Below are 24,560 nucleotides of genomic sequence, written 5' to 3' on the forward strand. Positions count from 1 at the left end.
TTTAGGTAGGTGGTACGTGTGAAAGTAACACACACATGAATGTCAAAACCCAAAGCTTCCCAGAAGAACAGAGTATGACACAGTCTCTGCTGACTTCCCTTCTTGCCATAGTGTATCCTGGTGCCCTCTCTTCCCTTGATAAATGATACGCACACAGACCCTGCTGTCCAAATGATGTAACAGAAAACAAATTTCATCAGACCAAGTTCTGACACTCACATGCCCATTGTAGGTGCTTTCGGTGGTGAACAGGGGTCAGCATGGGCACTATGACCGGTCTGCAGCTGCACAGCCCCATACACAGCAGGCTGCACTGCACTGTCTGTTCTGACACCTTTCTATCATAGTCAGCATTAACTTTTTCAGATATTCATGCTACGATAGCTCTCCTGTGGGATCGGGCCAGATGGGCTAGCTTTCATTCTCCACACGCATCATTGAGCTTTGGGTGCCCAAGACCCCCTAGCTGGTTCACCGATTAGCCTTTTCTGAACCACTTTCGTCAGGTACTGACCACTGCATACTGGGAACACCGCACAAGACCTGCAGTATTAGAGAAAATCTAACTGACACATCATCACAATTTGGCCCTTGTCAAAGTCGCTCAGACGCTTAAGCATGCCCATTTTTTACAGCTTCCACCACATCAACTTCAAGAACTGATTGTTCACTTGCCTAATATATAATGGCACCCTTGACAGATGTCATTGTAATGAGATAATCAGTGTTAATCACTTCACCTGTCAGTGTTTTTAATGTTATGGCTGATCAGTGTATGTGTGCTAGTTAAACTGTAACTGCAAGGACAGTAATTATGGGCCCATTGGGACCCACATACAATTATCTGCCCTGTATTCATGCCCCTTTGGTAAATAAAACATATTTTCTGGGTCAGAACCTAAACTTCTAAGTCCCCTCCATCAGTTACCCAGTCTTTATGGTATCATTCACAGGTTTTGTTGATTTCTTCTTGCCAAATAATGTTTTACATTCTCAGTAACAGGAAAATTCAGCAAACTTCTAAAACTGCTTTGCTAATTAACTTCCACTGTTTTTATATTGCGCTCATTCCGGCACAATCACCCAAAGCAGGTCTCAAAGATTTACCACCAGCGTTTGAGATTACAAAACCACAAGCAGGCAAAAAACAGGAACACAAGACAGAAGATCGACAACAGTGATGCCAGTCTTTATGTGGAGAGTGAATAAAGCTGCCGATTGACAAAGGAATGGAGATTTCATTGGTCTATTGGAGTGGAGAAGTTTGCAATAAAATGGTGGCGACTTAAAACACAAAGAAGCTATGAATTTGGAATCACGTAGTAAATTTAAAAAACTTGATTTCACTTCATACCACTTCAAGATTCAGACTATCTGGGACAAAAATCTAAATCAGTATCAAAATGTACCTTTATTTAAGATAAAATATTGGTCATTGTATTTCAACATTATTATTATTACATTATTTTATTTAAAATAATATTGTGCCAAATTTATTTAAGGCGTAAAGGGAAAATGCATAAAGATGAAGTGTGTTTGACATTTTACTCAAAGTGAGAAAATAGTATATCCCACTAAACTTACCTGTGGTGCTGAAGTTCCTCCCCAAGCACTCAAAATAACATGCATTCAAAATAACAGAGATGAGAGATGCGTAGAATGTCCAAGCCACCTGTCTTGCAAGTCTGTGTGTATATTTGTATACACCCTGTATGATGTATTTTCTCATTTGATTTGTCGCTTTAATTTAATATCTCTACATTAATCAGTAGCACAATAAAAAATGAGAGGAATTGTAATTCTATGAGGGGGGTAAATGTAATCAGCCAGTGAACAGCATAAAAACATTTGAAAAACAAAGGATAATTCCCTTCAGTTTCTGAAGTTGACGTGGGTGTTGATATAGGATATCTCACTGAAACTATAACCAGCAGGGTGAAAATATTCCGAAAGGGTGACATGACAGCTTCTCTTGCTGACTATTTTATACTTTGAAATAATATTAAATATAATGTTTGCATCCCTTCTTATATTCGTTGAGACATAATTTGTCCATATCATTTTATGGTGATCTTCCCGACAAATAATTACACAATGACATAATGATATACTTTTCTTCGTATTTTATTCTTAGTTTGCACAGCTCTCTTCGCCTTTTCCATTTATCTTCAGGCTCTTTAAGAACATGCCCCTCGTAACTATAGAGGCGAAGCACATGATCGTTGGGCAAACTGCTCTAGTTCTGAAAATCCCTCGCTGGTTTCTTTAGCCGCAATCTCCAGATTTGGAAGTTAGGTCTCACTTGTTAGACTGGTAGGCCTATATTTACTGTGCGATGTCTTTATCTGCGTATAATGAGGCAATTTCAAGTACAAAGAATTGCCTCCGTAATTCACATGTGTAATTATAAATAGAATGGTGACACTCGATCTTTTTGTACTTCAAGGCTGCCGTAGCTTCGCTGATTTTCTGACGTGACGAGGAGGCAACCGAGAGTACTTGACCAGCAAGGTAAACGGGCTCAAGTGGCTTTTAAATATAATGTTTATTACAATTTTAACACTCAGCGACTCATAATGCAATATTAGTACAATTCGATAATTCCGTTAATCTAAAATTTTATTCTCTTTGTAGTGTAATTGTCATTTACTGTACTTATTTTAGCTTGCTAACGAGTTAGCCTCGGGCATTAGAATCGCTGTTAAAATAAACATTCATGCGGGATCTTGAAGGTGTTGTAGTTGTGAATGTTTTTTTGTCTTCTTTTGCTATTGTTGGATGACAAGAAAGTATTTTATTTATGTAGCTACGCTGCTCCTTAAAACGTAATCAGTGAGAAAGATTGTGGGACAAATGTGTCCAAAGAAAGGGGTTCGGTGACTTATCAAGCTTGCTGTAGCTACTTCATTTCTAAAAAAAAAAAAAAAACTTTATTCTTCTGAATGCGATGTAACGATTACTAAAAAAACAAACTCCTATGTATTACGTGTTGATAAATGTAAACTGTGCACCTAGTTGTTAATACGGAAATGGTGGTGAAGTCATTCATTCCCACAATATATAAATTATTTTCCTTCATTTCAGTTACGCAAAAGGAGCTGCAATATTTTTAGGTATGTAAAACTTATAATCATATAACGCACGCTAACGTTCAAAAGTTTAGAATCACTATGGAATTTCATTTTTCAAAGAAGTGATACCTTTTTTTTATCAGTGATATTGAAATATAGCTAAGACATTATTAATGTGGCAAATGACTGTTACTGCCTTAAATAACTGATTTATAATTATTTACATATGACCACAAAGACCTATTTTCAACAGGCATTACTCCAGTCTCCTAATGGTAACTCAGCTCTTCCTTAATTAATCATATCCAAATGCTAATTGGTTATTAAACCTGAGTAACTGTTGGCACAGCTGAAACCTGTTATATTAAATAAAATATTGCTGAAGTCTTCCCTTGTGTTTCAAGATACTGGAATTCCTAGGATTCAATTGTGGCCAAAATGAAACCGCTTTCGTAAGAAACGGATCAGTCTATTGTACGAAATGAAGATTTTCACATGTATCAGACTGCCAAGAAACTTTCTTAAAAGTACAGGGTAAACTGGATCTAACCAGGATGGCAAAAAAAGTAGAAAGCCTAGATGCACAACTGCACAATAGGGTCCGGAGTACATCAGCATTTGTAGTCTTGAGAAACAGATGCCTTGCAGGCCCTGATTCAGCTGCTTTCTTAAACGGTACATATGACATTCCAGTGTCATCTATAAGAATGAAAAAGGAACTCCGGGTTGCTGGCTTTGGAGTTTCCAAGAAAAGCCATATCTTAAATATCCTCCTGAGACCCCACCCATTCATTTATGTCCATTGTAGTGGACATTTTATTTTTGCATCTATCTTTTCACTGATGTAAGGAAATGTATTTATTCCTGTTGTACACTAAAGAGGACATGCTGTGAAATTAAAAATAACAATAAATTTGAAAAAATCTAAATTGTAAGACGTCTTATTTCCTCCAAAGACAAATAACCTAAAATTGAAGGACACTTTTTTTCCTTGGGTCTGAGGAGGATATGGCAAATACAAAGAAAAGGTTAAAATTGGCAGAAGGACACGGACATTACATGGTGGGTAACTGGATGTAAAAGTATAATGGATGGATGATAGGTCAGCACTCCATCCTGGGTAATTCCCTGCCTTGTGCCTGTAACATCCATGGTAGGCTGCAGACCCCTGTGACTCTGCATAGGACAAGTGGGTACAAAAAATGCATAGGTAGGCAGAGTCAAAGCTTGCGGTGTTTGGATCTAAGAGGATAACAACAGACAGAGCAAATAAATAAATGCTGGAGAACCGCTTGATGCCTTCCATCAAGCATGGCACAGGAAACGTAATGGTATGGGGCTGCTTTGGAGCTGCAATGGTGGAGATTCACACAGAGTGCAAGGAATAATGAACCAGAAAGGTTATAGCTGTATTTTACATCAGGCCATCCCATGTGGCCAGCAGCTTATTGGTGCAAATTTCATCATGTAGATTGATGGTTCTAAGCTATGCAGAAGTTGGTCCCAGAGACTGGATTTTATAGTAGCTTCTGTGTAGTTAAGCTACTTTTGTTACGTAACTTGGTACATTTCTCTGATGTGTAGCTTTCATGTACCACAGATATATTTAATTGAATAACTAGTAACTTGGCTTATTACATTTTTTTTTAAGTAGCTTGTTCAACACTGGACATGATCACTAGATCTCAACCCTGTCAAACTCATCTAGGATGAGCTTCACCATAAGGTCAGAGGAAAAGTGCCCTAAAAACCAGTCACATCTCTGGAAAGAGCTAAGGGAGGCGTGGGTTGAAATTTCTTCAAGATAATGACCTTGAATTCCCATGGTCTGCAAAGTTGTAATTGCTGCAAATGGAGAATTCTTTGATGAATGTCAATTTGTTTAATGAATATAGTTATGAAATAATATATTGTCAGTTTATGATCTAATGCTACATTGGTGATTAACAGTAATAGTTTTTAAAACAGGAATGTTTATGGGTTCCCAAACTTTTGAATGTTAGAGTATATTACCAGCTCCTAACAAAACGAGGCTGTTTGTCAGATCACAACATAACAAATACATACTCTTAATTTTAATTTGTATGTATAGTTTTGTATGTTTTAAAATAGCCTTCTGTTCAATTACATGTACATTTTAAAAAATAACTTTTAAATTTTTAAATGTCAGTGTTTTTTGTTTGCTTTTATTAAGTGTATTGATTGTGCAGTCTTGGGGTTCAGTTTTTTCTGTTTTCACTTGTAAGTCAAGCATAACACTGCATTTAAGAACTTAAATCTGAATTTTAAAATCAGATCTGAATATTGAGTTTTTGCAGGACAACATAGCATATCTGTGATTACTTAACTGACAGTCAGTGTCATCTGAATCACCATTTGAATTTATTTTTAAATATAATTCATTTAAATTGCTAGTGTTTAAAAATAAACCTTTATCTAAATATATCCCCTGTCTAAAAATGATTTCCTTTGGGTGTATTTTGAAATAGAATTTTCTAAATGTATACTAATTTACTGGCAATTATAGAATTATTGCTGAATTTTAAGTTGAATAGTTAGTCAGTCACTATATAATTTCACCAAGGTGTATATCTTCTCCTCCTCATCTAAGTGAAATAGCATTGTCCTTTTTGCAGTAATGGTTACCTTGGATTGACCTATCAGTATTTACTTGGTGATTCTTGCCTTAAATTGGCAGTGAAACTGGTGAGCTCTGCAAATCATCAGTGTCTGCTGAATGCAGTTCTGCTTTTATTTAGTATTTTGCCACAAATTTAGCAAACAGTAGTGTGTTGGGATATCTATACTTTTTGATCTGTAATCTCTGATTTCTCATTAGCCATTATTGTTTTTTTTCCTCTCTCTCAAACGACAGTTTGGTTAAGTTGTGTGTTTTCCACTGGTGTACTCCACCCATACTCATCCAGGTACCGACATGGCATCTGCTGTGATCTCAGTTCCCACGACGACCTCGCGCTTCGCACTGCTGCAGGTCGACAGCGACTCTGATTCCGACTCTGAAGCATGCAAGAACAAGGCTGCCCAGGATTCCGGCAAGAGCCGGGCCGGGAAGGCCTCGGGGGGCAAGTCTGGCCAGGGCAGTGAGAAGAAGAAGGACAAAAAGAGGAAGAAGAAAGAACAGCAGCATAGTGAGGCTAATGAGGTATGGCTGACGGCCTTCTGTCAGAATATACATGCTGAATTAGAAGTGGAATAAGGCCTGACCAAAATGAATGTTGGTGAGATGAGTGAAGGGCATAAGTGACAGATCCCAACTCTCTAGTGCATTTATTGGCCCAGATAAACCAAAAGCCCACTTCTGACAGTCCTGTTTCCACCCACATAAGTGCTGAGAGCTGTCTACTAGGGTGCCAAGATGAGAAGTGGTACTTCACCCGAGTAACAATCCTGTACTCACTCCTTCGCCCTTTGTGCACTGTCAAGGGCTGCTAACTAGCTAACAGGTCTTTTCTCCTGTGGTTGACAGCTGAGGAACTTGGCCTTCAAGAAGCTCCCCCAGAAGTCGAGTGTGCCTCAGCCGGCGCCGACCCTGCAGAGCGTGGCCAGCGAACTGCTTCACCCTTCCGCTGGCGAGCAGGAGGCCCCACAGGAGAACTGGCAGCAGTGGAAGCAAAGAGACGAGGTGGTAGGTCCTGGGAAGCTTAGCCTCTGGGACCTCTGCAGGCCTCTGCAGCCTTGTGCATCTGCCGGAGGCGGGGCGGAGCTTGGCGAATGCCCTGCCTCCCACAGCAGAGCTGCCACCTCACCCATTGCTCTCTTTTGTGTCTATCCCAGTTAACAAGTGAACTTTATGAAGCAGATCTGGAAAAGGCCTTAATTCTGAGCAAGCTGGAGTATGAGGAGCACAAAAAGGTACCATTCCCAGTGGACCCGCCGTGGTTTCTGTTCCACAGCATCTCGTGTGAACAGTAATTGGACCTGCCTAGTTAAGTTTTTAATTCCATACAGTACACATGTTATAATGCTGTTTAATTACATGTGCAATAGGGGTATGAAGCATTAATGGCCCCAAGGCCATTCGATTTGATTATTGAAAGATTCATTTCATACATCCGATTTGATGCAATCTTTAATTTCTATGACAATTCATTTGGGTTAATTGATTATTTGAATATTTTGATAACCTAAATTCACACTTTTTTTTTTTTTTTTTTTTTTAAACTTCACTGACATTAATATTACAAAGAAACTGGTCCCAGAGCTTTTTTTTAAAAATAATTAAACTGGGAGAACAAGCCAGTGTAAATTGTCAAAAAGCCAACAACTGAACTGTACAGGAATAAAACAAAGTAAATAATTGCATGCATTATAAACTTGTCGCAGGCCAGTACGTCGAGAATGAGGTGGTGAATAAATAAAATGACATAATCCCTCATCCTCTATTACAGAAACGGCTGATCATCCAATCTCCATTATTTAATTAGTTCTGTCTTTAGCTATGTTACTGCTGACTTTCATTATTGATGAAATTTAAATATCGACTAAGATTAATACATTGGACTGATGCCGATCTCTTGATTGTTAATGAATATCGGCCAATACCAATTTTTATACCAGGAAATGTTGCATCTAACATTACTTCTTGCTTATCTAGTTCGCTGCCTCAGAAGTTTGACCCCTGCTTGCGCGGATAGCAGACAGACTTTTTTGCATTATAAAAAAAAGCATCATAGTGCAAAGATGATCTTAACCATTAGAGAGAGAGATCTGTGCTACCAAACGGGGGAGTTTCCTGAAAGCACTGTAGTGCGAAGATCATCACCGTACCACTAAAATACCACCCGGTAGCACTTCCTTTATGAGTATTATTGACCCATGACCTCTTCCCTGCCATCCTGCATTTGCAGTTTCACATGCCGGAACTGTTACTTTGATGAGTGTTAAAGTTAGAGTGTCTTTAAAGAGGATTTTGCCCCCAAACATTAAATTGCCACCTAAATAATCGATTCATCTTTATGCCCCTATTATGAAAACTAAAAATAAATTATTGTTACTTGAAGTATTCCCTGCCTTGTCCCAGTTCTGATTCCATGATCATTAACTGAAGCGCACGGTCAGAGTGCCTACATCACCTGGTGGCCAGCAGAGTCTTAAGTACCATCTGTTTGGCCGGTTGTGGAGTTGGAGGACCAGGTCCTGGATCTGCAGTGAGCTATGAAGCCTGAGTAGCCCCAAGGTCTCACGTGGCATGCGTTTTGTTTGGCCCTCCCATATTTGCACTCCTAAAGCATGATTGCCGTATGGAGCTGCAGTGTAAACTGGGTTGTATTTATTCACACTTTCAAGTTCCCCCGACCAATACAGGCTTTCAATAGACGTAAATGTTTTCATTCTAATGGTTTTGATTTGAACATCTAGGATAGCTTCTTGGAAGCTCATACTTTAGCTGGTTTAAGTGTGTGCTTGTATTTTCCTCTCTTTTTTTGAATGCCCCAGTCTGTGGTATTGGTGTTTTTATAAAGGCTTTATTTACAGGAATATGAAAATACTGAAAATACCAAAGGGGGAAGCAAGAGGGATAAAAGAAAAAATCAGCAGGGCAAGGACAAGCGACTCACGGTGTCTCTGAAGGACTTCCAGACTGAGGGAAGCTTTGGTGAGCTGAGTCGTCGCCTTACATGCTTTGTCTACTACGTAAATTCCTTTATTCAGAGTGGCTCACACTGCTGACAGGATTACGTATTTGTGGCATCTGAAATCTGAACACGAATTTGCAATTTTTATTTTAGATCAGCTTAGCAGGAGACAAGAAAAAGAGGTGAGTACAACGGGTCATGGCATATTATTTTAAGAAGAATATGACTGAGCAATGACAGTGTTCACCACCACCCCCCAGGAGCCGAAACCTGTGCATCCTGCGTCTCATGATGACAGGTTCTTCAACAAGCTGGAGGACGATGTCAGCAAAATCGTACTGAGGGAGAAGCGACGGGAGCAGTTCAGCAATAGCGGCAGTATGGAGGTCACCACCTCAGTGGAGTATGAGCCAGTAAGGGTTCCCAATGTAGGAGACCAGAACGTGGCGAGTAGGTCCAATTTGACTAATGCAGACTTGGCACTATTGTTCCAGTCTCAGAATAAATATGTCTGTATGTCTTTCATTGCTACTTAAGCCTTCAACCTTAAACCCCAGGGCAGTCAGTGATGCATTGTGTTCAGCAATTGATGTTAAGCCTAAACCATTATCCCTTTTTTAGGATGTAAGAGCTGAACAGCTAAAATATGAACTTGAAAAGAAAGACTTGGAAATTGAAAAGTTAAAGAAGGTCATTTCCCAGTGGGAGGTAAGGTTTCAGGACCACAGAAGCCTGCATGCTTTCCTCACCACATTCTCTGTACCCAACCCAATTTTCAGCTTTTATCTTTTAGATATAATAACAAAAGTTCAGCTTTGTTCCCACCAGTGTGTGGGAAAGGTCTTGTGTCCATGAGGATCTCCAGGAAAGCCACTATCCCTATTGTGCACGATCCTTTGGGTGCAATGTTTACATTACTCTTCTGTTACTCAAAATGGCTGTCTGAAATAACATTCAGGTAGAAACAGCACCATGTAGTTGTCATGCATAAATAAGCCTATTTTTAAAAATTTGAATAAGAACAAGAATCCTTTCCCTGCTGTGCTTGCCATGGTAGCTAGCATATACCAAATGCTGCATTGTATGTTTTGTACTGTAATACAATTGGGGAAAATACTTAGTGTTACCAGAACAAATAGGCTAAACATGTCAAAGAATTTTCAAATGATTCCATGTGCAAATTTGTACGTGGAGTTTAGTCGGCATACACCCCAGAAATCTGCTTGAACCACAGCTAGTCTGAACAGTGTCCCTTCAGATCCTTATGTCTTTAAAAAAAATAATTATCTAAAAAAAAAAAAAAGGCATTAAAATATCATTAAAGGCATTAAAAAAATCTTGCTACTATTACATTTGTGTCATTCATTAGTCAGTCACGAATAAATGATTGCTGTTGGTTTCACTTATGCTTACGTGGGCGGGATGGAGCTTCACATAACTAGCATGTTACCCAGTATGTAATATTATCCATCACTTTTCAGTAGAGGAAAGTGCAAATTCAATGAAAACTGGTTGGGTGACCCCAGTGGGGGTGACATGGTTGAAACCTGTTAATGATGATGAATATGAGACTTACTGTACAATGTGCATGAAGTTCTTCAAACTTTTGGAAGAACAATTGGCACAATTGGAATTAAGCTATGGAATCTGCATATGGGAAACATGAAACGGCCATCAATCTAAAGTAATGGATGCCATTACATGCTTTTCTTGCCATTATAGTTATTGATATAGTTATTGTGAAACTGACTTTAAGAAGTCATTAAAGACATTGAACTTGCCTAAACCTGCAGGTACCCTGGTACATTCTCCTCAGGCATTATGCAGCCCGAAGCACTACTCTGTATTCTTACTGGAAAAGATGTCTGATTTCCTGAGTGTGGTGGTGAGGTGAATGGGAAGGTCATCTCTTCATTCTGCTGTTTTCAGGTGAAATATAAAGAAGTGAGGGCAAGAAATACTCAGTTACTAAAGATGCTTCAGCAAGGAGAGAGTGAGTATAATGGCACCCGTGTAATGTCCTAAAGTATAAACATACAGCATATTTTCATGCTCTATGCACTTACATCACAATGGAAGTATTCATTTGAAGCAATATGCCATGTTTTAATGTCAATTAAATAAGGTCTAGTTAAGATCATATATACTTATTTTCTTAAGGACTTCCTAAGTATAATTTTACTTGGTGTGAAAAAAATTATTTGCAGATTGTTAAAAACATATGGTCTGATTGTTGCTCGATGTTACTAGTTCTGTATTTCACTGTAACTGGCTTTGGCTGAATCTTGTGTTTTTAGTGAAAGATAAGGCAGACATTCTTCTGCAAGTTGAAGAACTTTTGAAAATAAAGGAGGAGTTGTCTGCACAGGTATGTGTTCATTAGCTGTATGGTTGGTACACTCCATTTGTTTTTAAAAACAGATGAACACAGATTTATTTTTTGTTATTAAGGTATCATTATTGCACGCCTCCCTCGAACAAGAAAAGTCCAAAGTAAAAGGCCTACAGTCTGAGCAGCCAAAACACCATCAGGTATCGTACAAGTTCATTCCATGTTCTGTTTTCATGAATGGCTTTCTAGCATGGTGAGTGGGTGTGTATTCAGTTTTCACTCTTCAGATAGTAGGGTGATTGAAGGGAAAGTAACTGTCAGACTTTTCTGCATGTAAATTGGTCTTTTTTTTTGGTAATCAAGGCATCTAAAGTTAATTCAGAGTTTAGTATTGATTTGTTGTACAGAATCTGACTGTAATTTTCAGTAAAATATTAGCAAACTGATTTGATATACACCTCTTCCTCGATGTTGGTGCACTTCCTGTCTGAATTTATCATGCATTTCTCAGGCAGTTTGCAGCTAAGCATCCTTGAGAAAGGCCCTTAACCACAATTGCTCCAGGGACACTGGCAGAGTCTGCTCTCTGATCCTTACTTGTGTGTCTCTCGGGATAAAAGCATTTGCTAATTAAGTACATGTAGTATATCTGACAATATTCTACATTTCTTCAACTTTAAATGTGTGTTTGAACTGAAAGTATCATTCTACTGAAATGATTCAGGAAATGACTTGCTGAATATTTTTGTTTCGTTTATGCAGGGAAATAAGAAGGGGCAAAAAACCCTCTGAATCACCTCTTCAGGATATTCTCCTTTTCCCTGCCAGAACTTCTACTCTGTCAGGCTTGCCCCAGAGTGTAGAACAGGGCTACATGAGGATGCTGGGCCAGTGGCAGTCGGCCTTGTCCCTCAGTGCTGCCAGCCAGTGCATTAACTTCTGACTTGCTGCAGTGTTCTTTTTTTAAATGGCTGATCTAATTAAATATTTTTTTCCTAATCTTTATTAGTGATGTGTTTCTTCTCTAATCGATGATCAGTCTAAGCCATTGGCACTTGTATTCCTTTTTGTTCTCAAGTTTTGTATTTACCTTCAGGTTTCAGTTTGTTCTATTGCAATGTAAAATCTTGTATAATTATTATTTTTTTCCTTTCCCCTCCCCAAGATAAACTACTTTTCCAGTGTAAATTCTGTAGTTTCGAAGTGTGACTTTTTATTGTGGGGTTAGAACAGTAAGAACCTATGGATTGAAATGCTCAACAACATGTATTAGGTTAGTCCATGAAGTCGTCTTCAGTTAGCTACACTAAAGCAGCTTGCTTCACCTGGAGCTCAGTCAGGTTAAGCCTCTGACATAAACCAATTATCCATGTATTCTCCAAACCTCCTCCAGGCAGTTATGCCCCGACAGAAGCTGCCATTTGACTGAATAAGTATTGATGAGCACTGGTGTTGGCTGAAGCCATCAGGCTGCAGATGCTTCTGGCTTAATGCCAGGATACACTAAATCCTCTGTTTAGTTTATCAGGTAAAAAGATACACTAACAAATTCTATAGATTTATTGGAATCTGTGACTGAGTCTTATCACTGGTAAGTTGGGGGTAATGTGTGGCTCAACTAGTTTGGATTCTACCTGTTATTGGAAGGTCACTGATTCAGATCCTGCAGCTGACACACTAATACCCTTAAACTCCAGCTCCTGGGGAACTGCACACTGGTCAATTTGCACTAAGAACTGCAATTCAGAAGCACTTCATGTGGATTTTTTGACAAGCCTTAATACCTAAAATTAAGTTCACTGTGGATTTTCCAGTCAAATTAATACTCTGGTAACACTATAAATATCTGTACTAAATTTCCCGCAAAAGGGGTGGTTGCCGACACCGAGCGTCCACCGGGCTTCTCACGAAGGAAGTCGCGAGCCCAGTCTTCATTTCAACGCATGCGCAAAGCCCACGAGCGGGAGGGGCGGGAAACGTGGCCCTCGATTCTAGCAACTTCCTTCAGTACCTACGTCACTTTTAGTCGGTGGACCTATAGATAGACGAGAAGGTCTTGTTGTGCAAAGCACGCCGGGTTTTTTTATTTTTTATTTTATTTTATTTTAGTTTTGGACGAAATCCATAAACCAGTAAAACGTCAGTCGTCCAGACTCGCTAGCGAAGTTACCGCTGTGTTTTTCTTACCCATGATGCCCCGTTCGGGGTCGCAATCAGGAAGTACTAAATTGAAGTGATCAGTTTCGCAGAGAGTCAGCCGTAGCTTACGAAATTTGCTGCTTTAAACGCTTTATTCGGTCAACACTTCTCGTTAGGTCGGTCGGCAGAGGTTTATAAACTACATAAACACACACGCACAGGTTACGGAGATGGCGGACAGTGCGGAGACTCCGGAGCCCTCATCTGATCCCAAAATCATCAAAGTGACAGTAAAAACTCCGAAGGAGAAGGAAGAGTTTGCCGTGCCCGAAAACAGCACCATCAAACAGGTCAGTGTCGGCGGTATCGTGCCGGTCACTCATAACCGTAGACTTACCTTTTATGCGTAGGCGTGACAGCAGTGCTTTCGCCTGAAGAAACCGGTTTATTCTACTAAAATAAATAATGCATTTTGGGAGACATGCTGAGCGGTCACACGCCTCCTTGGCTGCCGGTTTAAAGAGACGGGCGGACGCCTATTCAAAACCCGCCTGCGTTTGTCTCGATTGGCTTTAAACTGCTTTTACATACTGAGATTGTCAGATTTCTGTAACCGGTACAAACTGCCAGGTAACGTTCTGGTTTGACCTCGATTTTCTTGTACCCTAGACTGTCACTTTTATCGATCATCGATAACCCGCCCTCTTGCTTGTATGAACCACCTGGTGTCCTATTGGAAATTCCCAAGTTCAGCCGCAATTTCTAGCTCTGCCGTTCAATTATCCAAGTGTATGTGTGTGTGTGTATATATATATATATATATATATATATATATATATATATATATATATATATATATATATATATATATATATAAAGAAGCATATTTATTACTGCGGACGTTGTGGAAAGCTGAAGCTGGGTACGATATTGCTGACTGTGCAAACGACATTACAGATTGTGTGTTAAAGGAGGAGCTCATGTGATGTAGAATGAGGCTGCTGTTACCCCAGCAAAAATCCGAAGACTTCGCGGGGGCCATGGGTTATTCAACAGTTACGGCGCCGTAACTGGAACTGCTTAAAATTTTATCAGCTGTGTTCGGTAATTTGAGCTGCATTTTTAATGAAAAACATCTTGTGAAATAATCTGGGTTTTTTGTGTATTTTCTGAGTAGTAACATCAATTGAATCCGCAGTTACTTAACAGTTGTCAATGCAGTGTTCCCTGTAACCAAGGGCCTAACTTTGGGTTGAGCATTGTCTGAGTCGTTTTGGTCTCCACCCATTTAAGGGGGTCCAGGGGGTTGTATTGGCTGGTTTTGATTATTGTGGGGGTTACAACCCCCCCGATCCCCCCATAATTTACACCCATACCTGTAACTGACCATAGACTAAGACAGGGGAGGGGAACGTGTTACGTGGAGGGCCGGTGTGAATGCAGGGGTTTGGGACCTCTCAATCAGCCACTAATAAAACCGTGGTTCTCAACTCCAGTCCTGGGGACCCTCTGTTATTGACTGATTGAGAGGCCATCCCAAAACCCCACACTAGCCCTCCATGGAACTGGTTGCCCACCTCTGGACTAAGAGATATGAGTCTGTGCTGGAGCCTGCTTAGTCCCTTCAGAGCTGACCGTTACGGAGCGTGATACTTACAATGGAAAAGCACATTGGATATCTAGTAACTCTGTATCAATTAAAAATGTTTGGTGATGTCATGACGAGTGCTGTCATACAGTGATGTGTCATTACAGTCCTTCTCCGTTACGTACCTTGGTTTATCAAGGGCAAGACATTCTTGTTCTCCCCTGGGAGTTTGGTGTCACCCAGCATGATCGTGTACCGTGTACAGTCTGTGGCACTCTGCGCATCAGTGATATTGAGCTTTACCTGTGCACAGACTGCTGGCCAATAAAAACCCCTTAGGTAGGTACAAGTACACACACCTAAGCTGTGGTTAATGACTGTTTTATGAAGTTGAAGGGCCTTCTTTGACAAGGCTTTTTTTCTTCTTAGTGAGAAGGTAGCATGTGATTGTAAGACGAGACACTAGTTTCAGTTTGTTGGGTAAAGGCTATCCTGCACCTACTTAGTTTAGGATGGCTAGGTACAGCTCTTATCCATCTCTTTGTGTAAACTCACAGCATCATCGCATTTTCACAAGTCCATCCTTACACCATACAGCTGGTCAGTCCAGAGAAGCTCAGGATAACCCTGCCTCTCTGCTGCTTTTGGTAAGAATGCCAGCGCTTACCTGCTTCCACATGTTTGCGTTTCTCAGAGCACACGTGGGAGTTTATCTGTGCCTCTGTCACTTGTGCTCAAGCAGCATGTGTTTGGACTTCTTGTACCATTACCAGGTTGTACGTCTATCCTCTTATTTATTCCAGATGTACAGAATTTCGATGTTTTTTTTAAGCACCGTCCAAATCCTGCTGCAAGAAATCTTCTGTCACTAAAACTGACAGACATGCTGTTGTGCTGACAATATTGATTCTTTTTTTTCCCCTCCCTCCTTGGTTATCTGTGGTAACCTTTCAGCTATAACAAACAGTGGTTTTATTGTGCTGATTATTATTTTTGGTTGTCGGAACAAAACGTCCCTCATCAGTTCAATGTTTTGTTTAAGAAAATATGTAAGAAACCATTGCTCCCCCCCCAAAAAAAAAAACATTGACCTGGCAATTTTAATGAGTATTTGATTTGCCATTCTGGTGGGATACTAGTAACTTATCTGTTTGTCACAACGCAGTTTGAAATGCATTTTCAGGCTAAACCCTGTCTAATGGAATTTGTTGTGGCTGTGAGAATCTTGCGTTATCATGGTCAGAAGAGGGCTTTCCATAATGAAATGTTGTATCCATGATGGAGGGGACAAGCTCTGAATCAATAGATGGGAACATTAGGTGACCATGTCCATGTAATGGTTTTGCACCTAGAGAGAGACTGACTAGAAGGCAATGTGTGTTGTAGAGAAACTGTCCATTGCTTGTCTATCCTTGGAATTATTGGAAATTCATAAAATAGTGGTTTCAAATACCCTTAATTTGTTGTTGCTCAGTATAGGGCTGCAACAACTAATTGATAACGTTGATAATATTTCATAAAAATAGTTGACAGCGAATCTTGTCATTCATTAGTTGCATTCTTGCGGTTTGTATATAATAACATCACCACGTAGTAACTTTAACGTTGATATGTTAAGCCTAGTTCATACATCACTTTTACGTGTGCCGTTACTGTTGTGGGCTTGTGTAGATGCTACATTTGTCTGTGGATGCAGACTGTTAGTCGGCACATACGCGCAGCAGTGATATTCTGCCAGACCAGCAGAGGGCAGATGTATTGCAACAAATACAAGCAGTGTAGTGAAATGGGTAAACTTTTATGAACAATTTTAAAGTTACCAGGTTTGAGCAGTTTCACAGTAACACGGAATACTGTGGCATTTTGAAAAAATCTTGGTGGGAAAACTATCTGGGACCCAACCAAGTTTTCAAAATGCTGGGATAGCGTTGCTGTTGAATATACCGTATCTTTTGGCATAAAGTACAATTGTTAGCAAGGTATATATGGCACAGACAGTGGATCTTTGTTTCTATGCCATTTTGTTGCTTTTAAATAGTGATTCTACACTGCATAAAATTTTTATTACAACTATGACTTAAATTCCTCTTGATGTTTTTTAAGCACTTTTCTTTAAATAGCTTTTATGATAAGCTATTTCATTCTGATTTTAGGTTGCCTTTTCAAGAACTGGCCAGGGACAACAGATGAAAATTACCCTGCAGAACTAATTCTGACTCATTTACAGTCTCTCTTTGTATTGATCAATGGTGCACTATCCCTGTAAAATAAATACTTAAAATTAATCCTGTGTTTTGGCCCAACTAACGGATTGGTTGATCACCATGATCACATGATTGATTACAAAATAATTATTTTTTGCAGCCCTAGCTCAGTATACTTTGGATGGTTAATTTGTCTAATGTTGTATTTTTCAATTTATCTTTGTTGAATTTAGAATATATCTTAAATTATTTTTGCTTTCGAACTCCTTGCACTGTAGGTACCATGAATTCTTTACACTTTCACTGGCTATTATCGTATTATCTCATTTATACAGAAAGGAGTCTTAACAGAAGCTGCTCAGGAAGTATGAAATTGGGTGCTTGTGTTCTGGCATGTGGTAAACAAGGCAACAGTTTTGTTCCTCCCATGAGTTCATGGCCTTGGTAACTGCTTGAGAAGAAATCCTTGTTGTTAGCCCCCAGAGGATCTGTGAACAACCAGAAGTTCTTTCTGAAGATGAATATGAAGATGATGAGGTGGACTGTATCTTTCATTTTGGTCTTCATGTCAAGCTGCAGGGCTTTCATCTTTCATGGGTGCTTGAACTTTGCTGTGTTCTGTTTGACCTCAAACTTACAGTATATGTCAATGTGTGCAGGTTAAATTCTTTATTGCTAAAAGAAGTGACATTTCTCTGTACCTTTATTGTCATTTTATTATTTGGAAAATACTGGTCTGAAAGTTTGCATACTTCATAATGGATGTGGTGTGGTGGGGATCCACTCAGTAGCAGTCTGGAGACCCTGGACTCTCTCACAGTGAGACTGAGCCGTTTCTCTTCTCCATCGGGATGGACCATACACATGTGGGTTAACCTGACCTCAAACAAAAACTGTGTGAGAACTGACCTTGTCATAATCTGTTTTTTTTTTTTTTAAGTTAACAAAATGTTATGGAACAGTTTTGAAAGTGTTTTGCCATGTGCTCCTGCATTTATACAGTTCAGTGGTTTGACAGCTGTCCCTCTTTTACCCTGCGTTCTGCAGTTTAAAGAGGAAATCTCCAAGCGCTTCAAGACACAGACCGAGCAGCTCGTGCTTATATTTGCTGGAAAGATCCTGAAAGACGGCGACCTGCTAACTCAGCATGGCATCCACGATGGGCTGACTGTCCACCTGGTCATCAAGACGCAGAGCAGGTAGCCTCGTCTTGAAAGATCAAGGCTGGGTCAACAGCAACACCACACGCACACCTGCATACAAATCTGGTAAATAGGCATAGCTGTGGAAAAGTTGCATACAGGGTTACGTTATGGTGGTATGTACACTATACGATAGGGACAGGCCCTAATGTATTATTTTAGTCTCAGAAAGGTGTGGGGCACAGATACATTAGCATAAAGAGTAGAGATTTGATATGTTACATGAATCCAGAATAGTGGCAGAATGCAGGGACCATTTCATAAATACATTCCCAAACCCTAGGAAGAGGGTGGGAAGGCGAGTCCCAAAATAACCCCACAGGCAGTGGCTGCATTTCTTGGAGCGTGTCTGTTACAGTTCCTTCATGATGTGGGCTCTAAATATAAGGACCACATAACCCAAAATGCACATTCACCATCTTTGTGCTGTTTTAATGAGGCGTTCAGCAGCAGGGAACGTGTCAGAGGAGCGATCATAATAGAATTTAGGCTTTCTCTTTGCTGGCTCTATCCCGAACGGGTGCCTTTGCCAGGTGTGAATGTGCCAGAGGTAGTCTCTGGCCTTGTAGGTGGAGGACGTGGGCCAGTGGCAGGAGCCCGTGTTGAACTGACCCATTTTCGGCTGCTGCTGCATCGTGCAGCCTGTTTCCTTCACGGCAGTGAGGTTATTTCATAAATGCCCGATTGAGAATTGTGCCATTTCCCCACTCAGACTCTGTCTTTCGGGGTCTGCCTGATCTGATAGGCGCTCTCAGAGAGTGATAAAACACTTGCCTAGTCTGAGCCAATCTGATTGAGCAAATGGAAAGCAAGTTTCTCTAGGCAAATAATGAGGATCAGATCGATTGACAGCTGTATTCTCCTGTCCCTGTGAAGGTCCCAGGAACCTTCTGCTCCTCCCCCTAGCAGCAGTGCATCTGTATCCATGGAGACTGGAAACGCAACAACCACCACAGCCCCCACTCCTTCCAGCAACCCCCTTAGTCTGGGTAAGATATGAAGTGCCTGCATCAGACTCTTCTGTTCCTGTTTTCAACGGGACACCCACCCTCTCTGCCGCAGGTTTAACCCTTTACCCATGAGGTCACTAAAGGTATGGTCACACTAGCGTGAAAAAACATTCACCCCTCGTTCATTTCCACTCTAGCTGCTCGACAGGACAGGCAGAAAATTCTTTTCAGGAGTGTGACGAATTTGTGGAGCGTTTTCGCTCAGAGTTCATTTAAAGGAACTTTGACCCGCAAGTTTGAATTGCTAAACCAATCCGATGTATAATGGGTGGAGTTGACTCCTCAAGTTCATAGAAGTGCAGTGGAGGACTTTTTATTTTATGTGCATTGCATAGTTATGACAAAGTTTTTTTTTTTTTTTTTTTTTTTTTTTTTTTTTTTTTTTAATGTAACTATTGGAGAAAAACACAATTGAAAAATTGAGAAATTTTTTAGACAGCTAACGTGTACTTGTGCACCCGTCATGTCAATCCCTATTTATAACACACCGCTAGCTAGCATGCTTCTCACGTATCTTTCCATACAGTATTTTCAAAAGTAACACTATTCATCCATTAATTGAAAATACCACGGTATTCCAAACTATCCAGCCACGCCCATTTTCACTTGACTTTGTGAAGACCCTTTTTTGTGCTTGTGTGACCATACCTTAAGGATGAGTTATTCATGTGTAGAAACCTTTGCCTGTCTAAATTTCTCTAGATACCAAGGACTCCACATGCTTTTAAAACGTTCATTGATTTTGAAGAAGTCACTGAGGATGCCTGCAGATGTCTTCTGTGTCTTACCATTGGCCTGAGTCGGGCCACAGGGTGTGCTGCGTATGACCGGGCTGGCTTCATGAGGTTAGCTCTGTCCTGCCGTCCTTCAGGTGGCCTCAGTGGGCTCGGTGGTCTTGGCAGCTTGGGCATGAGCTCGGCAAACTTCTCAGAGCTCCAGAGCCAGATGCAGAGGCAGCTGATGTCCAACCCAGAGATGATGGCTCAGATCATGGAGAACCCCCTGGTCCAGAACATGCTCTCCAACCCAGACCTTATGCGGCAGCTCATCATGGCCAACCCCCAGATGCAGCAGCTCATCCAGCGCAACCCTGAGATCAGCCACATGCTTAACAACCCTGATATCATGAGACAGGTAAACCGCCTACCACCTGCAGCTGAGTTTGCTGGGCGCATTCACCCGGAGCTCTTGGGTTTGTAGCATGAACTGTAAGGGAATGTATATAGATGAGCTTAACTCTTAAGCTCCCAAAGCATGATCAGTTGTTCTCAACCCTGCTCTTTGCTGCTGGGATATGTGCAGGTTTTTCAGCGTACCCAAATGCTTCAGCTCTCAATTGACGTGGTTCCTATGCTAATTGAACCAATCTAGCCTTCTCTCTCAGAACTGGTGTTAGCGGTTTAAAGAGAGCTGGGAAACCTGCACACACGCCACGGCCTGCCAGGATGGGGAGTGAGAACCACTGGTATGTGAGGCATGTTAGAGAGATTTGACATGTTGACTCACTCCTGAATGCTGAGACAGATTATGTATAGCATAGCCCTACAGGTCAGCATGAGCACTAATAATACGTTCCATGCCTTACCAGACCCTTGAGCTGGCACGGAATCCAGCCATGATGCAGGAGATGATGCGGAACCAGGACAGGGCGCTGAGCAACCTGGAGAGCATCCCTGGGGGCTACAACGCCCTCCGCAGGATGTATACAGACATACAGGAGCCCATGCTGAACGCGGCACAGGAGCAGGTCTGACACGCGCTCCCTTACAAACACGTTTGGTGTAAGGTTAGGGACCAAATTGCCTGCCTGAATTAGCCCGAGTTATTGTTGGTTATCCTCCCGGTGTTATGCTCAGGGCCACTTTGACTTTCAGTACTGGGTAGGACCCACTTTTGCCACTATATCTGCTTCAAGGGTAAACAAGATGTAGGTCTGAAAAAGCCTTTCTGCACACTTCTGTTTTGCTTAGCTATTATTTGTGCACTTGTGGCCTTCCTCTTAAGCGAGTCTGGCAATTCTTCTTTAACTTCTGATCTCTTAACATCATCTTTGTTGCCTAGTTTGGTGGGAACCCTTTTGCATCGCTGGTCAACAACTCCTCAAGTGGATCTCAACCGTCTCGCACAGAGAACCGGGACCCCTTACCCAACCCCTGGGCCCCAGCCGCTGCCTCGGCCAGCAGCACGCCCCCCCCTACTGCTGCGCCCCCCCCTGCCGCTGCACCGGCCAGCACCACGGCCATCTTGGGACCTGCAATGGGAGGTACATCAACAACCCTACCTTATAAAGCTTTTAAAAAGATTCTGTGCGTGGCATCGGAAACCCCCATTTATGCACCGAAATAAACTTTGTGTCGTATCTGCACCCAGCGGGGATGTTCAATACGCCGGGAATGCAGAGCCTCTTGCAGCAAATCACGGACAACCCACAGCTGATGCAGAACATGCTGTCTGCTCCGTACATGCGGAGCCTGATGAGCAGCCTAAGCCAGAACCCGGACCTTGCAGCCCAGGTGACGATGTTTCACATTGTCTTTGTATTTGTACGTAGACGGTCTCCTCCCTGCTGTCACCATCGCATTTACTCCAGTATTGTGTAATGCGCTCCTGCGTGAGTCCCGTATGCGCATGTGCTTGGAGCAGCAGAGGCTCTTCCCAGTGGCAGTGGTTGGTTACTTGGCAGGTGTTTTTCAGATGATTCTGAACAATCCCCTGTTTGCCGGAAACCCCCAACTACAGCAGCAGATGAGACAGCAGCTCCCTGTCTTCCTACAGCAGGTAATTGTTCCCGAACCATGAAAATCTCCCTCTGGAGGCCAGACGCCTTCTGCTCCACGCCAGCCGGCACGTCGTTGGCACGTGTGCGGGCAGGCTGTGCTGTGATTCCTTTCATTTTTCTCTTTCTGCCGCTGCGCCTTCTAGATGCAGAATCCCGAGATGCTGTCGGCGATGTCGAACCCGCGCGCCATGCAGGCTCTGCTGCAGATCCAGCAGGGGCTGCAGACGCTGGCCACTGAGGTACCAGGCTTCATGCCCGGGTGAGCCAGACAGTCGTGTGCTGTCCCTTGTTTGCTTCCCCAAAGCCAATACAATACGATACGCAGGTATTGAATTTGGACCCGACTGTTATTGTTGCTAGTGGTCCTTGTATAATGAGTTACTCTTAATGCATTCTTAAGCTGTGTTCAGCACTGTACTGAATACCCTGAAGTACTGGTGCACTGTGGAAGATACAAAAACTGTGGTTCTGGGAGCATTATTAATACTACAGGACCCTTATCGGTACGAAAGTGATCCAGCTGAATGGACTTTGCAGAGTGTGCTTCTTTAGACAGCTATAAATGATCTGTCCCATTATGCACTGTCTTTCACTGTTAAATGCAGTGGGTGGTGCTATAGCCTGCTTAGAAGCGTGCCACCTGTCCTCTAATGTCCGTGGTGGTTGCATTTTCCTATCAGGCTGGGAATGGGGCCCCTGAGCGCAGTCCTGGGAGGAGCTGTAGGCACAGCTGGCAACCCTGCATCAGCCCCCGCCTCAGCAGACCCGGGCAGCTCTCAGGCCGGAGCTGAAGCCAGTCGACAGCAGCAGTTTGTGCAGCAGATGTTGCAGGCCCTGGCAAGCACCAGCTCCCAGGTAAGGCGTGGGGTCCACCTGTCCCTATAATCAGTACAGCTTACCAGTGGGTGCGTATGTTTACCGATTACAATGTTCTCCCTCCTTGTCACAAAGCTGTATTTCCAGCCTGCAGCCCATATTGTTTGGAGACCACTGGAATAGCACCGAAGGCTGTATTCCTGGCATCATCAGTGACAGAGCCATTATATGGATGGATGGATGGACCCTTGACATAACACCTCTGTCTCCACTGTAGGTCCAGAGTCCAGAGGTCCGTTTCCAGCAGCAGTTAGACCAACTGAACGCCATGGGCTTCCTGAACCGCGAGGCTAACCTCCAGGCCCTCATTGCCACCGGGGGTGACGTCAATGCGGCCATCGAGCGACTGCTAGGCTCTCAGCCTTCATAGCCCCTGCCTCTGACTAATTTCACTTATTTTTTTGGATAATAACAGCTGCTCAGTCTCTGCAATACTGGTTTTCCAGCACCTCCACCCCTCAAAGTCACGATGCGTCTGTCCACTTGCATACCCAGATCTACACCCTTGTGAAAACTTTTGTGGTTGTTAATGAGCATTGGGCTGTAGTCTCTCATCCGGCTGGGGTCTGTCTGCCTGCCTCCTCACTCACTGCGTACAAACTGGCTGCATGAACCCAACCATAAAACCAAGGACTCGTGATTTTATTTGTCTGCCGTGTTTCCATTTCCGGTGTCTGCTCTCAGGCTTAATACAGTGGACCGACACGCTCCGCTTTGTAGCCTTTGGTAGGTTATATTCTGGGAAAAAAAGAAAAAAACAACAGAAAGTGGCTACCGCAGATTACTGCTGGCACTCATGAAGCTTCAGATTCCAACTGAATAGTTGAAGACTGTTTAGTTTAACGCTGATGTTTAGGTCCAGAAGCTCCAAAAATAGATTAGTTTGAGGTCATTAGCAGCAAAAAGATCATTTTAAAAAGTTCGATGTGCATCATATGAGGGAAGAATTCCAGCCTTTGATTGAAGGTCCCGTTAAAAGTCCCACGGGAAGATGAAATGTGTTTGTACATAAATGGCTGCATTCATATAGCCTGACAGTGACAGTCGTATGAGGAATTATATCCATTTTCCAGAACACCTGGTAAGAGGCTCACTTGTGTGTGAGTACTACTGCTTATCTGTTCATCATTGTAATTATCTAATGATTTAAGACAATTTGGGGGAAAAAACACTTCTGTTGGTGCGTGTGTGGTGATCATCCCATTATTTACAAAAGCCTCTGTTAAAAAAAAAGAATATTTGATCACAGCACACAATTCAGTTTTTAATCATTAGCCAATTTCTTCTGTGCACAAGTGAAATCTTAAAGCTATTTTGGGGGTGGCCATATAGATTGAAACTTACTAATGTGAAAAAGAAGAATAATTGCATACGTGTTACAGGCAATGAAGTTGTGTAAGTATGACTGCATTTGAGAAATTGTACAGAATAAACGGGACCTATCCCCACTGCGTGTACAGCGGAAGCTGCGTGGTGTCTGTCCTTCCGCCAGATGGCAGTAAACCAAACAAAATATGTCTATATTGAAAACGACATTGTCGCAATCCTGTACTAGATCAGCGGTTGTAAGATGGACAGAAATGTCGTTGTTCTGTTTTTTAAAACTAGCAACAATAATATCAACTTTAACGGAGACGGACCATTTATTCCCTAGATGTGGAATTTTTTGTTTGATGTCAGTGGACTGTATGTGTAGCTAGTCTGTCACCACTGCAGCCTGCTAATTTATGTGAGACCAATTTCAGCATCATAAACATAGACT

At 41.8% G+C, this 24,560-nt stretch overlaps 2 protein-coding genes across 4 annotated transcripts; both read left to right on the plus strand.

Moving 5' to 3' along the window:
• The first annotated feature begins 2,200 nt into the window (after nucleotides 1-2,200).
• On the plus strand, nucleotides 2,201-12,188 carry gkap1 (G kinase anchoring protein 1). 3 transcript variants are annotated; one of them, XM_023803161.2, is made up of 14 exons: nucleotides 2,202-2,313; nucleotides 2,447-2,511; nucleotides 3,085-3,113; nucleotides 5,999-6,234; nucleotides 6,559-6,717; nucleotides 6,867-6,944; nucleotides 8,568-8,688; nucleotides 8,822-8,850; nucleotides 8,929-9,081; nucleotides 9,290-9,376; nucleotides 10,598-10,661; nucleotides 10,966-11,036; nucleotides 11,120-11,200; nucleotides 11,763-12,188. In XM_023803161.2, exons 4-14 carry the CDS (start codon nucleotides 6,007-6,009, stop codon nucleotides 11,790-11,792), a joined length of 1,101 nt encoding a protein of 366 aa, XP_023658929.1. In that variant the 5' UTR covers nucleotides 2,202-2,313; nucleotides 2,447-2,511; nucleotides 3,085-3,113; nucleotides 5,999-6,006; the 3' UTR covers nucleotides 11,793-12,188. The 3 variants fall into 3 exon arrangements, with proteins under 3 accessions (XP_023658931.1, XP_023658929.1, XP_023658930.1); XM_023803163.2 differs by lacking the exon at nucleotides 3,085-3,113 and having other exon boundaries at nucleotides 2,201-2,313; XM_023803162.2 differs by having other exon boundaries at nucleotides 2,238-2,511.
• A 775-nt stretch (nucleotides 12,189-12,963) lies between these two features.
• LOC111839300 (ubiquilin-1) lies at nucleotides 12,964-24,263 on the plus strand. The gene is made up of 11 exons (XM_023803078.2): nucleotides 12,964-13,489; nucleotides 17,979-18,130; nucleotides 19,010-19,122; nucleotides 20,015-20,277; nucleotides 20,732-20,890; nucleotides 21,205-21,406; nucleotides 21,514-21,656; nucleotides 21,838-21,921; nucleotides 22,066-22,181; nucleotides 22,603-22,777; nucleotides 23,016-24,263. The coding sequence occupies exons 1-11, from the start codon at nucleotides 13,370-13,372 to the stop codon at nucleotides 23,166-23,168; spliced, it is 1,680 nt and encodes a 559-aa protein (XP_023658846.2). The 5' UTR covers nucleotides 12,964-13,369; the 3' UTR covers nucleotides 23,169-24,263.
• The last annotated feature ends 297 nt before the right edge of the window (nucleotides 24,264-24,560 follow it).

Source organism: Paramormyrops kingsleyae, chromosome 2, assembly GCF_048594095.1.
Source record: "Paramormyrops kingsleyae isolate MSU_618 chromosome 2, PKINGS_0.4, whole genome shotgun sequence".
NCBI lineage: Eukaryota > Metazoa > Chordata > Actinopteri > Osteoglossiformes > Mormyridae > Paramormyrops > Paramormyrops kingsleyae.

Excerpts from the sequence above, each read along its gene's own strand:
- gkap1 (XM_023803163.2), top strand. The coding sequence starts at position 6,007 with ATGGCATCTGCTGTGATCTCAGTTCCCACGACGACCTCGCGCTTCGCA. Across the intron at positions 8,689-8,821 it reads CCAGACTGAGGGAAGCTTTG|ATCAGCTTAGCAGGAGACAA; the intron begins GTGAGCTGAGTC and ends TTTTTATTTTAG. Across the intron at positions 10,662-10,965 it reads GATGCTTCAGCAAGGAGAGA|TGAAAGATAAGGCAGACATT; the intron begins GTGAGTATAATG and ends TTGTGTTTTTAG.
- LOC111839300 (XM_023803078.2), top strand. The coding sequence starts at position 13,370 with ATGGCGGACAGTGCGGAGACTCCGGAGCCCTCATCTGATCCCAAAATC. Across the intron at positions 21,407-21,513 it reads CTTGGGACCTGCAATGGGAG|CGGGGATGTTCAATACGCCG; the intron begins GTACATCAACAA and ends ATCTGCACCCAG. Across the intron at positions 22,182-22,602 it reads GTACCAGGCTTCATGCCCGG|GCTGGGAATGGGGCCCCTGA; the intron begins GTGAGCCAGACA and ends TTTTCCTATCAG.